General features: G+C 32.5%; 1 protein-coding gene across 1 annotated transcript; it reads right to left on the bottom strand.

Moving 5' to 3' along the window:
* Positions 1-299: 299 nt before the first annotated feature.
* On the bottom strand, positions 300-15,619 carry LOC134276942 (cilia- and flagella-associated protein 69-like). Its single transcript, XM_062759218.1, has 22 exons — positions 15,326-15,619; positions 15,124-15,186; positions 14,811-14,876; positions 14,279-14,474; positions 13,825-13,923; positions 13,485-13,558; positions 13,134-13,212; positions 12,484-12,661; positions 11,612-11,787; positions 10,647-10,768; positions 10,031-10,250; positions 9,686-9,873; positions 8,341-8,459; positions 6,472-6,553; positions 5,803-6,133; positions 5,525-5,601; positions 5,104-5,301; positions 4,749-4,835; positions 4,447-4,511; positions 3,689-3,731; positions 730-879; positions 300-458 (listed from the first exon to the last, which is right to left on the bottom strand). Exons 1-21 carry the CDS (start codon positions 15,452-15,454, stop codon positions 736-738), a joined length of 2,736 nt encoding a protein of 911 aa, XP_062615202.1. The 5' UTR covers positions 15,455-15,619; the 3' UTR covers positions 300-458; positions 730-735.
* Between the last annotated feature and the right edge of the window lie 1,323 nt (positions 15,620-16,942).

Below are 16,942 nucleotides of genomic sequence, written 5' to 3'. Positions count from 1 at the left end.
CAAGTTTCATCTTTTCTGGCCCTGTTACTCTTGAGATTTTTGAAAGGCCCCAATTATTATTTCCTTGATTATCTTTTCTTAGAAGGGGATTTTCCTGTTCATTTCAATAATTTAGAATCTCCTTTACCAATGGATGCTTTGTAATAACTTGGGGCTAAAATTGGCCTAGTGGTTCTCATGAAGATGAAAAATATGAAAAGTTTATAGATGGTCAGACAGGCATACAGATAATGGGTGATCAGAGAAGCTCACTTCAACTTTCAGCTCAAGTGAGCTTTAAATACAGGTAATACACAAACTTCAATCTTGTTCAGAATAATTTATTAAATACAAGAAGAAAACATATGTATATTACAATTTTTTTTTCACAAAAATATCACAGCAGAATCCTTCAATGTCTATATTTTTTTCTGCCTGTCATTAAACGTCAAATACTTCCATCCTTTTTAAACACATACCTGCAACAAAAACAATTATCAGTTATCTATACTAAACAAACAAGTAATGATCTACTAAACAAATAATGAATGGAGGTAGTTTTTAGGGGGGTGGAGGTGTTGTTACGGATTCACCATAAATACAGTCCAAAAATCTTATATCAGTTAAAAGAGCAGATTTTTTTTTTCTTTTGTCTTATTACAGTTTTTATCCAGTCTTTTAGAAATATAAATTAAATTTTCACGAAATTTGATTTCATATGTATCAGCTAAATAAACAGTGTTGACTGACCAGCATCTATTTTGTGCTCATGGTGGTGAGTTTTTGCTTCAGGATTTTCCTGGGCTGGGTGGTTCCTAATTTTGTGTCGTACTTTGACAGTGGACCACCAGTTAATGACAGTGGTGTGCTCTCCACTAACACAAGGTTAGAACAGAATGTCTGGAAGAAAAAAATCCAAATTGTTAGTTATTATTGCGACTTGTTCTAATTTATGAATTCCTGCAATAGAAAAACGAAACAAAAAAACCAAACACAACAGATATGTATTTTGAAAATGGACCAAGATATCCTTTAAGTTCATCACTATTCTCTTCATTCACTTAAGATTTGAAATCTAATGCACAAAATTTCCCTTATGTAGCAAATGTTTTAACTTGATGATTTTGTAAAATAGCAACACTCATTTGACCAAGAGTTATCTTTCTTATATGTATCAGTGGAGACAATGAATATTTAAGACTATAATTCAAATATCTAATTAACTTTTGATCAAATCAACATGTTTTATTTTACAGTTTATTACATTAACTATAATTTATTTTCCAAAGAATTTCAAACATAGGAAACTAAACATTTATATACATATGTATGTATATGCATACATGTAACAAAATGGCTGCAATCAAAAGCCAACCAATGATGAGGGGGGTTTAAAGAATATAAATCAGAACAAGATTGAATTATTTTCCTTAGAAAAATCTCAAGTTCCTCCCAAAAGGAGTAGATAACATTATGTAACTTTTTTTATACGGTCTCTAGATCATTCCAGTTCCTGGAGTAATTGTGTAAAATTTCCCTGACCAATTTTCCCCCCGGCGATATTGACCTTGTAAAGACATGGAGATAAATCTACGAGCCTGCGCAGACCCAATTAAAACCTGAGGAGAACTCGCGTAACAAATGACTCATTGTACGGCAGAGAAGCCATCTCCACGTTTTCCAATATAAATGTTAAAAAGCTTTATACATCTTATTTTTTCACAATGTCAGTTATTGATCGGGTGAGTCATTCATTTAATTTTGTTTTTCTGTACTTTTTAGGGCATTTCTTTCAGATAATTGGCCCGTACCATTCAAGCTGTGTTACTTGGATTGGGTCCAACCACTGAAATTGTGTCAAATCTTTCCATCTATCAAAGCTATGGTTGCGAGGTTTATATTTATATCTGTTAATGGTTTATGGGCCTTACATGGTATATTGCCTTTGGTTTCCTGATTTGCTGGTACTGTGTAATTTGCTGCATTCTTGCTTTAGGACAATACTGATTCTGTTTTTTTAATGAAAGGATATACATATTGTTTACTGCAGCAAAAAAATTTAACATTTATACAAGGAAGAATTGTTTTCTATTGTATTTGCAAAAATGACTGATCACAGAATATACAAAACAAACATTTCCTTATGTCTCTAGTGTTAACTAAATATATCTACCGGTATATCAACTCTTTGTCATTTCATTTTATTACAGTTAAACCATGTTATCTCACACTCAATTAGACCAAGAAAAAAACACTAGTCATAATTAAGGGTTCAAGATATAGGGGTTAAAATACATTTTAAAAAGTCCTCAAAATGATTTCCACATATCCACAGTATTTGAGATATTTGGAGTTAGGGATAATGAGGTTCAACTGTAAGAGAATTTTTTTTGTCACAAGGAGTAACTCACATACCAAATATAAAAGCTATGGCCCAACCATTTAAAAGGAGAGACCAAAAACTTAAGGTGGAATATTAATGTATTCCTTTACAATTTGCCATTATCATGAACTGCAATTTACCAAATAGAAATAATGGATTCAATGTGAGAGAAACATTAGATGATTCTTTTTAATTTCATATATTATCTTCTATTTGCATTTCTCAAATGACATACAACTTAAATTTCAAATTCTCATCCTCAGCTTTTTTTTCACTTGCTTGATACTCAGTTTTTTTCTGTTTGATTTTTTTTTAAAAATAAAAAATATCTATCTGGACCATAGTCTAGAGAGACCGTGAAGTATGTATAATTAATGTACTTCCTGTCTATAAAGCCTCACTTTAAGCCTAAGCTAAGCTTAAAAATGACATATTAGGCAATAAAACAAGATCTGGAATTATTAAGAGACTCTCCATTAATTAACTGGCATGACAAATGGTATGACTAAAAAGATTGATTAAAGGTAGGGAGACAGAATATCTACCAAGGTAAGTTGTATTTATAAACCTCTGCGTGGGATAAAAGACTGAGAAAAATATTTGTAAAAAAGGGCAACATAAAGCAGAGCATCCCCTTGCAAATAGCATATCTATAAATCAAGGTAGCATTCAACATTGATCAAAAGGTCACTTTTGTTTTGCACAGGACAAACCAACACACACACACGCAAACTAACACAAGTGAGTTACTATATCCCCTTAAAGGCAAAGGATATTTCAATCCCAGAGGCCTCTGTTACCTTCACAAAGTAATTTGATTTAGGACCAAGACAATTTGAAACAAATTTTTTCAGAACATTATTTCTTTAGAAAGTTTAATTCACCTTGACTTTATTAATTTTTTCAAAGTGACTTCAGTTTTTGATGATGAAACGTCATTTAGTGTTTATCTATTTTAATTTGAGTTTATCAGAAAATTCTCAATTCTTAGAAATTTTGATCATGGTCTAAACACAAGACAATTGATATCAAGACTATGGCCCCTTCTTCAGGAATACAATAGTTCATAAAAGGTCAGAGGTACTGTACAGAAAATGTCACAACAGGCCTCTATAGATATATACATAAAAACCAATTACAGTCAAACTTCATTATCTCAAATCTGATGATACACCTTGAAACCTTACTTTGTCAAAGTGACTAAAATTAGTTTTTGAAATCACTTCAACATGTCCATGGTATTCGAGATATCGGAGTTTAAGATACTGAAGTTCAACTGTATTTGTAAAGGTCAGGGGTTCCTTATAAGTTTTTACATGAACTTACTGTAGTGTTGGTATTCTTTAACTCTGCATCATGGAAATTATCTCTGAAAAAGAAACAAAAGTGTGAACATAGCATGATGTTAAGTGAAAAACACTGATTAAATTACCCTACAATTTGATCATTTATGGGCATTAGTAAGAGTTCAGTGTACTACAGTATATAAGGTTATGGTTAATTATTTACACATTCTGGTATTAATGATAACATTATCTTACAGTATCGAAAGGTGATAATATCTGGGCTATGCACTCTTCAAACTCGAACAGTTGCAGAAAAAAAACTCTAAAATCTCTAGAGATTCAGCATATCAATAAAAACATATCAATTTTGTGCATTGCTGCATCACTCCATAACTTGTGTTGATGATTATATATAATAATTTATTTTAATGAGTGAGGAGGGCACTTAATATAAAATACTGATAGTATAAATACAACTCTGAAAATAGGCAATAATGTTCTAACCATCCTCAGTTTCTGTGTCAGAATAAAACATATTTATTTCCTATCTAGCTTGTAACACGAGCTTTGAGTGGTTACAAAGTCGGGTGTAAATATCACTTTGTAAATAAAACGTGACGTCACAATGCATAGTTTTTCTATAATACAAAGCAAATTTGTTGAGACACACTCTAAAGCATTGTTATGGGTACAAAGGAAATAAATTCGTTATCTGGTGCACCCTTCGGCCTTCGGCCTCAGGGTGTATGGAATAAAAGCACTTACCTTTTCTGGTGCAGTGAATATAAAAACACTTACTTTTCCCTGTATCTGTTGCCCATTAAAGAGGCCTCAATGGAGAGAGCCTGTCTCTTCTTAGCAGCCTACAAAAGGTCAAGGTCACAACCAAGGTTAATTAAGATGATAAATGTAGAGGTCAAGGTCTTAATCAATTTAAGTATTACAAAGATACCTAACAATCTCAATAGAAGCATTTTTTTTTATATTTTCAAATAAACTTTTTTTTTTTACCAATCTTGGCAAAACTAATTAATTTAAGTGTATATTTTCACTAATTATATATGGAATTGCATTTGTTTGCAAGGACTGTATTTATTTACTTTCAGTAGTTGGTAATTTGAGGTTCTAGCAACAAAATCGGTGAAATCATTTAGAGCTTTTTCCTTCTGTCTGTGATTTTCACGAATCTGGAAGAAAAAAAAACCATTGGAATACTTTACATCTTCTACTCTGATATACACAGAATAAATGAAGGCTACTACATAATACACATAAATAAGAGCCATTATTTAGTAAATAATAAGCACATAAAAGAGTTTCCATGATGGAAAGTTTCAGATGTTCTATGTCGATTAATAGTATAAATTTACATAAATTTACACCTACTCTTTTTCTCCATCCAAATTTAAATAAAACTAAGGTCATGCAAATAAAAAATTCAGATAAGTTCCTAACCTCAGCATAGAATTCTTGTTCATCTAGAGCATCTTGGTTTTGTTGGGCTTCTAGGAGTTCATACTGTGTTCCCGCCACGATTTTAGCCCGCTCTTCAATTCCTCGGGAAATGGCTTCAATGGCCTCCATGTCTGGGGTGACCGGCCTCACATTCTCAGCATGAAGTTCCTGAATTATCTCTGTCCAAACTTCACCCATCTACAAGAACAAGAATTATGTAATATGTTAAGGTGGCATGTCGATCAACAAAGAGAGATAACTCTTAAAATACAGTGCTTGAATTATCTCTGTCCAAACTTCACCCGTCTACAAGAACAAAAGTTATGCAACATGTTAAGGTAGCATGTCACTAAACTAAGAGGAATAACTCTTGATATACAGGTGGCCTGAATCCACCATTATGTTCTGCATAAAAACTTACCTTGAAATCTAAGTATTTTTCAAGAACAACCAGAGTAACATGATCTTCTACTGTGAGACCAGACAAATCAGACCAGCCTAAAAAAAAAATTCAGTCTTTTTTTTAATCTCCACAGAATTATCAGTCTGAAATAAAATCTAAATGCAAACTAAAATTCCTTTTAATTAAGGTAACAAGCAGCGATGTTTGAAGAGAAAATGGTTTTTTTTTTAAACAGAACAACTCTATAACAGGCCTTCAATGGACAGACTGAATGAGTAGAGTGAATTCACACTTACCAATTTTACAAAACAAAGAATACAGTTTAGCCCTCATGTTTTCTGACACGTCTACAATAGACTGGCTGGGGTTACTGGCGGGGAGAGGCACCACGCCCTGATACTCCTGCAGGGCCCCCATAAGGGGCTTCGTGATGTCCGCGATGGCCCCATCCTTATCCCTCTTTACCCCCATGTCTTTCTCCTCGTTCCTGTAGATTTCACAGAACAGGTGGGCAGCGGAACAGTTATCCTTGCCCCTCCAGGTGTGAATGTGGTGAATTGTCTTGGGATTCTCACACAGATCTAACAGGCATCCCAGGATCAGGTTGTGTGTATTTTTTGGACAGACCTGAAATGGATTGATTGATTGATTGATTAGGATTGTTTAAAGCCCAGGCAGCAATATTTCAGCCATATATTTTGGCAAACTGGATAACAGGTCTGATAGTGTAAGTCCCTTTTGAACATATTTTCTAGAAAAATTCAAACCCAGTTTGTGATAAAAGACTGAATCTTAAGTTAAGAAATCTTCAACCGTTACTTCTTAGCTTTATGCATTAAAATGATGCAAATTCAAAGACTGACTCATGTTGCAAACATGTCTACTTTTTTTGACACTCATAATTAAGAACATAAAGTGTGGGTGTTAATTTGTGAGATGGACTCGTTAGAAACTTGATCCCTTACCTCCAGAAGATCTATGAGTAAGAAAACACCTTCCTTCTCCAGGAAGAAATCCTCGGTGATGTAACAGCCAACCACAGCACACCTGTAGAAAATCAAACAAGCTCATCAAATGCTATAGCCATTTTTTTATATCCATATAAGGAATTGCTTTTATATAGCTGTTTCAAGATAACTTTTTTACCAATTTATAATTTTTTTCAATTTTTTTTCTTCATACTTTCTTTCTACCTACAACATAATTTCTTCAACCCAACAAAGACTGTCTAATTAACATTTCTGATACACATCCCTCAAAATTCTTGCTTTCTGCTTACTATTGATATTTATATTTTTCTGGTAACATTAAATTGTAAAGTCACACATCCCTTGTTTAACAAATTATACAGTGTTCTTTAAAGAACTATATGTGGTATATTGCCACATTAAATTTTGAAATGTTCCTGATGTTTTCAATAAATTGTATGTGAAATATAAATTAACTAGGGATGTCAAATCGGTCAATTTTTGATACTCGGTTACTTGGACGTTTTTCCGATCGAGTACCCGGGTACTCGGTAAAAGTGTAAATAAATATGAACAAGTTAATTGATAACTGTAAAATTCTTAGAAATAAAACCGTCTGCAAATGCGTTGTAATTATGAATTTTTTAATATAATATTTTTTTTAAGTTCAATTTATTTATCATTTTAAAATCAGAAATGGTTCAATGTTTTTGTTTAAAAAATAATGCCAATTGTAATGTAATCTTTGGTTTTGATGTCCAAGTGATAAGTTGTCTGAGCTATATGTACGATAAACTTTTATTTGCTACAACTTTATACGATCTTTGTACACTTTCTGATCCTAGATTTCAAAGAATTACGATACGGTATGTTGTAGTTTGGAGCAACGATGGACATAGATTTTTAAAGCATTTGCCTTCAACCATTTGCATTAATTGGCATGTAATCAAATGCATCCAAATCAACAATCGCACGTGCAATATCGTCTGTCTTTTTCCCGAGCGGCTTCTTGGAGATTTATTTAATTTGTTTAAATATAATGGACCTGTTCAATGTAATTAAAACAAACTAAATATAAGGGAAGACGACAGTCGAAGGTGAGAAAAGCCCGGGTTACATCAGGTGTTTGGTCAAGGCCTCAGGCGATAACGGTCATTTAGAGGCATAGGAAACCCTAATTACTGTACGTACAAGTGCAATGAACATTTTACGTTTTAAAACCGATGTTTTAATGCATTACTAAATAAGCTTAGAAATAATTAAAAATATACATCATGAACCTACCGATTTTAGTATTCAAATATTTTAACTCACATCACAGAAAATATTATAGTGTCAAAGCTGTGTATTCACAATTTTTGTTTTTATGACGTCACAAACAAGTCCGATTTTATATCCTTTTTCAGAAAGAGGACAAAATGGACAAAATTTCAACAATTTTAGCTTTAAAATTTATAGAGCGCAAGTTTGTTCAGGAACAATATTGACATATTTCATTGATATTATCATTCTACACATTATATCAAAATATTTCCTGAACACACATGCGCTTGACTTTTACTCAAAATATCGACGAAATATGTACATTTTTCTGAAAATTCATAAAAAACTGAAATTTACGTCATGTTTGTGACGTCATTACGTACATATGGCGTCATTACTTATGAAAATATTCAGTGCTTTGAAGTCAGCTTATACTCCCCCGTTTAAGAACTTAATTAAATATATCTCCATCAAAGTTTGATTTGGGGGGCAGATATTGGTTATTACTGAATAAAGTTCTTTGCCCTGTTTTAAATTTACCAAACTGATAGTAGGGCAAATTGGGCAAAAAAAGGGGTGAAATATAGCTAGTAAATTACTGACCAGACACAGTCTACAGCTGACAGAAGCAGGCGGTGGTGACCGAGGCCGCTGTTGAGGAATTTGGAGTTGGTCCTCAGGTAATGGATGATCACCTCCACTCCGTCCACCCCAAATAGCTCCTAAAATAAAGACAGAAGAGTTAAGACAAACAGCTCCTGACAGTGGGAAAGGATACAAAGATGGGTTCATATGCAGTTTAAGAGCAAACAAGTTGGTAGGACAAAGTATTCAATTCTGAAGATATTTCTTCAAAAGTCACTTCTATCTTTTGAAAGGGTGCAAACTAATGAACAAATTAATGTAAAAGAATTTTATTGCATTACACCTGCATTAGACAAGTGCTTTCTTTCTCTCTCTCTCTTAGAGACGGTAACTCAAGTGTTAAGCCATACATGTTAACCTATTGTGATGAAAAATAGGGAGAAGTACACAAGCGGTATTAGTGTTGTTTTACACTTGTTATCTATCTTACTTTATACTGTATATTATAAGCATGTCTCCCTACACACAGATATCAGGACAGAATCAGAAACACCTTAAGTTTGACATAAATTGTAAATGTCAAATATTTTTCAGCTCATCATTTTGCGTTGGCTCTTTACTCCTTTTGAATAGTGATTCTTATAGCCTAGATGGCTGTTTTTAAAAATCACCAAAGGTTACACAACAGACATTAATTGTGCATATTGATAGCTGGTTGTTTTTTTTTGACTGGTGATTGCAAATTGGTAAAACTCAATTCATATTAACAAAATTCTCTCAATTCTTAAAACTTCTTAAAATTTGTTTGATTTATTTAATTTGATTTAGTAAAAGACTTACTAATGATTTATTTGTTGACTTAAAAATGGATACCCAAGACTTTTTTAAGAACTTTTTACGGTTTTATGAATTAAATGACTTACTGATGAGAGTTAACATGTATGACTAATTTGATGACTTACTACTTTTTGTGCATGTCTCCCTCACACAGATGATTTGGTTGATGCATCTCAATGTCCACAGCGTGATTTACTTGATTATTTAAGATGGCTATAAAATCAACAGATTATAGGTTAGGCAATAAATAAACATGAATTGTGCATATTGATAACTGTTTTTTTTTTAAACTGGTGATTGAAAAAATGGAAATTCTCAATTCATATTAACAAAATTATCTCAATTCTTCAAGCTTCATCATACTTGTTAATTTAAGTTAATGAAATACTGATGATTTGGTTGATGATTTACTGATGATTTGCTTGATGACTTACTGATGATTTTGATGATGACATATAGATGATTTGATTGTTGACTTTCTGATGATTTAGTTGTTTACTCACTGATGATTCTGATGATGACTTACTGATGACTTATTTGATAACTTACTGATGATTTGGTTAATGACACCCTGGTCTGACAGATCCTGTAGAACCCCTTCATCTCCTGTGGACACCACACTGCGGAGCAGACGTAAACAATGCCTCATCTGTCCTCTCTTGTTGCCACGGCCACCAGATCCATGGAAACTGTTGCCATGACCACCAAAATCCTCTGCAAAGATAAAAGTATCACCTCTTCATTGACAAAAATCCCATCTAGTCATTAAACTTTTCTAGTTGTGAACATACAGTTTGACAGTAAATAATCAAAAAAGATGTCAATCAAATCAGTAAATTTTCATAAAATAAGGGAGAGTTATTCTGTTTACCTTCCCCCACACACCATTCCAGTAATAACAACAGACGTGTGCTACCCTGACAGGTCATGTAATCCTCGATCATCAGGGGGACCAGGGCACATAAACAGGACATGGCGTGGAGCTGTATCTCCTCAAACTGGGCGGGGGTCCACTCACGGGGGCCAGACGTATTCTCATTGGCCCTCACAAAGGAGAACAGGGCCAACATCAGGTGCCCCTCAGATAACACCTACAAATAACAGGAGAATAGGTAAATTAGGCTTTTTTTTAATTAAAAAAATTATTTAAATCTAATTATATGTATTTACATACATAATTTGTTGTTATTTCTGAGACAAATTTATTAATAATTTACTTCCTCATGTAAAACTTAACACTGTAAACCAAGAATTATTTGTGTCACCTTTTATTTGCAATTGATTCTTCAGTTTGAAATCAATCTGTGACTAAATTTTTCTGACTGATCAATTATTCTACACAAATACGCAGAAAAATATATGGTTCACAGCAAAAAAAAATATTCCCTGATTAAAGAAGGTCGCAAAACTTGCAGATATTTCTCACACGCAAATAAAAGTTGGTTTACAGTGTATCTAAAAATATATATATGTCTACTGTGACTTACAGGGACTACTGTTGGGTCTTTACTGAGAGTTACCAGGATACTAAACAACAACTTCTTCAACTCAAAATCTTCATGGCTCTTCATCAACTTTAAATGCTTCACCAATGCATTGTGACTTTTCACTGAAATAAAAAATGAATTTTATATCTCTTTTTTGTGACTTTTCACTGATATGAAGAATACATTTTATGTCTCTTTTCTTCCTAGCATCACTAAGATACCTATATATAGGCCTGGAAACTTTTTTTTATTCCAGCAGGTTGTCATAAGAATTAACAATGCACTCTCACCAAACTTTTGTAAATCATAATATATTCCACCCATGGTAGTAAAAGAATTTTTTTAATAAAAGTGTAGTTGTGTACCATAGTTTTGCTCTTGATATTTAAAGACAGTGATTAAAACAAATGTTAAACAAAATCATATAATTTTAGAAAAGAAGGGAAATAACTCTTCCTCCTTAATCATATTACAAATTGGCCTTGACACCCTTACAGTTACTAATTAACGGCTTTGTTAGTTGCAATGTCTGAATCTGAGTTGTAATTAGCTTAAAAACAAAATACAGAATCTTAAAAAGAAGATGACACCAAATCTCATAATTAATAAATGAAGATAAGTCTGCCATATTGAATGTTTATGCTCAAACAATGCTTGGTACCTCCCAAGTGTTAAATAAATCATTTGACATGAAGTATGATAGATTTGACAGAAATTAGCTGGCTGCATATACAAGTTGTCTTCATATTTTCACCCAAAAATATTCAAACAATGATAAATGTCTTGTGGCAATATGAACCAATTCATACTTAATTAACCAGAGGGAAAGAAAAATTATTTACACGGCAACAAATCTATTTCACCAGAGTAAAATGTGGGAAAGCACTATGTCACACAAATTTTTTTTCTCATCTTAGAAACACATTATGACAATCGTTATTACATTCTTTTTAAAAAATACCAGCCTTCTTGGAATGTTGCAAACAATGTGAGTTGTTTGGCGAATCCTGTTTCTACAAAGGGGGCGTTTGGACATTTGGAGGCCACCAGCATGGTTATGACCAGAAGGTCATTACGGAGTTGTCTCCCGTAATGACTATAACTCTGCGTTAACTGGTACACAAACGCATCCCGTAACTGACTGTGTAAAACAAAGACATCATAAATCTACATTTCTATGAAGCTATAATATAGATGTTTTACAAGGAATATTTATATGCAGGCTGAATTTGAAGAACATGCAATTTATTTTTTTCACATTTCTCATCATTATGTCGCTAATGCTTAAAATGTTTGGTTAATAGGTAAAAAGTTTGAATTTCATGCAGTCTCTACAATACATCAATTTATTTTCTAGAAAAAAAAAATTGATCAAATAACCTTCAGCACTGTTTTTAAAAGTGATATTCATTTTCAAAATGTGTATCTACTGATTTTGTCACACATTAATTGTCCCATAAATTCAGGAAGCTCAAATAAAACATATCACATGCACTGTTACTTTTCTATAATTTTATTTTCACATTGTAACTTGACTATCAATGCATTGTGTTTGAAATTCACAATCAATCATGTTGACATCTAAATCATTCATTTTATAAGATCATATACTGTAAACCAACTTTTATTCAGGACCGAGAAATATCTGTGATTTTTGCAACCTTCTTTGACACAATATTTTTCTTTGTGAACCAGTTATTCTCTTATTCATTTATGAGGACAATCGTTCAGTCACAAAAATTAGAAGTAGCACTTGGATTCAAAACAGAAGAATGTACAAAAAAAGTCCCACATAAAAGTTAGTTTACAATAGTCATTATATAGGTTACAGCTATACCTGATGCAGGTTAAATTGTTAAGTTGTTCAGCAAGCTGCCCCTGGTCTCCATTTTCTAACATATTCCATAGGATTTCAACGGAGCGGAACAGGAGTTGACCTGTGGGGTCAGAATCCATCAAGTGTGAACAGATTGTGGTGGCCGCATCAGCTCTCAGCATCTGGTCACAATTTTTAGCTACAATGGACAGAAGAAAAATTTCAAAGCACAAATACAGTTGAACTTTTCTATCTTAAACATTGATATCTTAAATATTATGGATATGCTGAAGTGAATTGGACATCATATCCACTTTTCTTTGATGTTTCTTACCCCAAAAACCCTTCCATATCTCAAAGTTTTTTTTCCCTCTATCTCATTAAGTTTAAAATAATGATGTTTGGTTGTGATATGATGACATATCAAGTATTTCATAGTACAGTGCAAATTAAGTTACCTGGTTAAACCACAATATCATAAATTCCTTTTTCCATATACCGGTATATGTAAGTTATATAATTTTATTCAAGTATATTTTTATAAATACTCGGTGCTTATTTTGTTACCTGAGTCTGTAGAGAAATGTTGTAGTACATTTAGTATGGCTAGTTTTATTACCTGATCCTTTAGAGAAATGTTGGAGTACATTTAATACGGCTAGTTTTATTACCTGAGCCTTTAGAGAAATGTTGGAGTACATTTAGTACGGCTAGTTTTATGTCCACATCTTTTTCAAGCAATGCCAAGGACTGAAAAAAAAAAAACAAGCAAACATCAGTCTGTGATAAAAACTTTTCCAACATTTTTTATAAAAAGCTGCTAAGCAACATGTCATAAAAATAATATACATGTAAAGCCATCTTCAAAAACTTGTTTGGTTGCCCTCTCCTTTTGACATTGATAAAAATTTCCTTACTCAAAACTTTTTTTATCAATTTTTATCAGCTGCTAATTAACTTCCAATGAAAAAAAAATTAATTTACTGAATTACTGAAAAATGTTATAAAATAAGATGTCTTACTTTGACTAATGTTTCTGAGACATCACTGTTTTCAATCACTCTCTTGTTGTATGATAAACTTGTGGCTTGGAGCTCTGTGAAAAAGTATACGCAGGGATTACAAAAAAAGTTGCAAACTGTCATAAAACTAAAACCGCATTAATGAACCTTTACACAGTTAATTAACATCACCTTCTCTATTTTTGGAATATTATTGAACTATAAATGAAACACTTTTGATTTTTTAATGCTTTTATATTGCACCTGGAGTCTGCTTACTTTTTAATATTTCGATCTTCCTAAATACTTCATAGTCTATAATAGCTAAGATACTAAAATAAATTAAGTTGTATCAACTTACTCTGTACATCTTGATTGGTTGGTTTTTCACTGTAAAATGCAACAAGAGTGTCACAAATCTGTCTCCTAATGTCTCGGGATGGAACTCGCATTAGATATCCTTAAATAAAATAACATAGAAGTTTACAAGGAGAAGCAACTCTTAAATAACTCTTAAAGAAAGATCAGAAGTAATTTATAAACCCTTTGTCTTCCTCCATAATATATGTTGTAAATGAAAATTTCACATTTTTTTTTTTTTTACTCAATAAAGTAAAACTTAGATTCACAGATATAATATACATATGATGAAAAGGACTCCATAGAGTTGATACAAAGCACAATATATTAAAGTATAATTGAAAAGTTTATTTCAAAATTTATCTGTGTACCGGTATATCTACATTTGTCGACTACACTGTACATATAAAATGTTCAACAACATTATACATGTATACTATCTTAAGAAGACTCACCTAATTGTGAGACGGACTCTGTGACAATCTGTTCAAAAACAAGTTCATCTGACGATTTCTCCTTCAGAAATGGCAGACTGCAGATTTTCAGAATATCACAGATAAGTTTTTCAAACAATGGCTCCTCATCTTGTCCAGCCACTCGGTCAGAACACACATTGAGGATCTTAAAAACCTGAACCAAATCTTTCATGGGCTACATCATCATTAAGGAAAGAAATGCAGAAATAGATGCTGAATCCACTTAGTTCAAATTGTTTAAATTAATCATTTGATAAAATAAAAAAGAATCCACATTTGAATATAAAAAATAAATTAATAGCTGTAATTTCCTTAAACATTTTAAAGATGCTAAACTTTTACAACAGTGACTATTAATCAGGTATCTTTTGAAATGGTTCTGTAAAGAGTTTATCATTATTTTTCCTTTGCTGAAGTGTAAAGGTCATCAGAATTAATAAAATTCTGCCTCATTACTCCCACTTAAGTCAGACTACATATTACAAAACTATTCTTCAAGTCTAAAGGATACAAATCCCTTCTGATAATGTTTCACCAGACGTTGCAGTGCATTAATGTGTCTGTCTACCAAGTGTACCTGCAAATAAATAATAAAGCCATTCAATCTTACGCAAACAAATGTCATCAATAAATAAAATGTACGCAATCTCTATAAAAATTTATCTGTATAAGATTTAATTTTTGAACTGTTATCCTCCAAAACATGCACTCCAAACATACTATGTGATTATGATATATTTTTATCTTTGATTGGAAAATGCAAAGTTCTACAAATAAAAGCATCAGATGACACTAATACAATTTTTTTATATCATAAAACTTACTGAGTGTGGATCTGTGAGAAGCTTTACAACTCTGCTTAAGTTGATGGGTTGGAGCTTTGTTCCCTGTCATAGAATAAATATTTTGTTGAAAGTCAAAGGAAAATGGGAAATTTATACGAGTGCACACTTGACGATGAGAGTGCACATATTTACATGAACTGTAAAATAAATTAAAACATTGTACATTTTGGATGTTCCTTACCTTCAAAATACCAATGTCATCGTCTGTGATAATATGAGCTACAATAGGTACCCGTGGTTTATCGGGCATGATGGCCTGTGTGGTTGTCATTGTTGGATTAAATGCTGGTTGGGTTTCGATTGCCGCCATTTTTTCAACAAAATCGGGAAATTGCTTCTAAAATTTTTAGTCTAAAATTTTTACAAAATGACAACTACCGAATAATCCAAGAAAATAAAGAAAATTCATCCATCACCAAATGGAAAGAAGGTCGCCATTTTATGTTGCTAGGTAAACAGGAAGTGCGGGTAAAACAAAGTGCGCCCGAACATTTTATCTACATTTCAGTTTTTTTAATCTATGACAACAAATAACATTAGTATTTCATTCATACAAAACTCTGTAGATACTTTATCACTTTCTAAAAATTCAGTTGTGTTTTATTTCTTAATTTAAATAAACAAACCCAATATATAGTTTCCGCGTGATCTCGATCCCGATGTAATTATTTTGAAGGGGGCACCCTGCCGACATGTATATGGTAAACTATATTGGTAACAACGTCAAGAATATTTATAGATTTTCCCTCTTTGATAATATAAAAACATTAATTGCGAATGTTCCACATGTTTTTTGTAATCAATTTTAACAGATTCCGAAAATTCGCATTTTTATAATCTTTGGTCTAAGAATTCTTATAGAAAACGGCAGTCGGCACTCGTCTAAATGATGAATTGTACTAGTTGACAGGGTTGACAGAACTTATGAAATGATTACTTTAAGCGAGACCGTTGTTATTCTTGTGCATCAACTTGTGTGTCAATAGCTTGCCTCGTTTTAGAAATGGTTCGTACATAGAGCATACTAACTCTTCTTATATGTAATCAAATCAAATGGAACACACATTATGTGTTACATTTATTATAAAACACATTTGATATTTTAATCTCTGGTAAAACAGTATTATCAATATTTAAAACAGAGAAAATATATTATTAATTTCTTAAATTACAGTATGGTTCATTGAATTCGAGTGAATATATATAATATGATGATTATTATGTGTAATATTCATAGGCGTCGGAAGCAATTTCGTCTGTCCAAATATCTACCCAGCTGAATCTACACAGAAATTACGGTGGGGGCTGGAGGGGGGAGGGTGTCCACTCCCTCCCCCAGTTATTTTGCCGATATATAGTATACCATAGAAAATATAGCTACAGTACATGCATATGTTCGTGTCCCCTCAATAACTTCAATAAAACTGTCTGATGACCCTTTTTTGTTTGTTATATGCCCCCCAACTGAAATTGCTTCCTACGGGCCTGATACCCCTCACTCAGCAAAGTCCATATAATGGAAATGAAGACTGTGGAGCCAACACGTTTTGTATTACGCAGATAAAGCGCGCCAATGTGAGAAGAATTTTTATTCATCTGGGAATGACTTCAATCCATCTAATGTGCATGGTTGTTATAAGATTTTTAAAATTTTGAGCGGAATTAACTTTGTCTTCATAGAAAATTATTCGATCCGAAAAAAAATTGATGGTCTTACAATGTATCTTAGTCATGTGTGACGTTTAATAGAGACATTAGATCGATCGTTTCAGAGTTCATCTTTCCTGATTATTTTTAT

The sequence above is a fragment of the Saccostrea cucullata genome, unplaced genomic scaffold (genome assembly GCF_032062105.1).
Source record: "Saccostrea cucullata isolate Sc308-1 unplaced genomic scaffold, CSIRO_AGI_Scuc_v1 ctg428, whole genome shotgun sequence".
Taxonomy (NCBI): Eukaryota; Metazoa; Mollusca; class Bivalvia; order Ostreida; family Ostreidae; genus Saccostrea; species Saccostrea cuccullata.
This window is presented reverse-complemented; position numbering and strand designations above follow the sequence as displayed.

Coding starts and splice junctions, on each gene's coding strand:
- LOC134276942 (XM_062759218.1), bottom strand. CDS start 15,454: ATGGCGGCAATCGAAACCCAACCAGCATTTAATCCAACAATGACAACC. Junction 14,877..15,123: donor TTCTCACAGATCCACACTCA/GTAAGTTTTATG, acceptor ATTTATTTGCAG/GTACACTTGGTAGACAGACA. Junction 6,134..6,471: donor TACTCATAGATCTTCTGGAG/GTAAGGGATCAA, acceptor AATCCATTTCAG/GTCTGTCCAAAAAATACACA.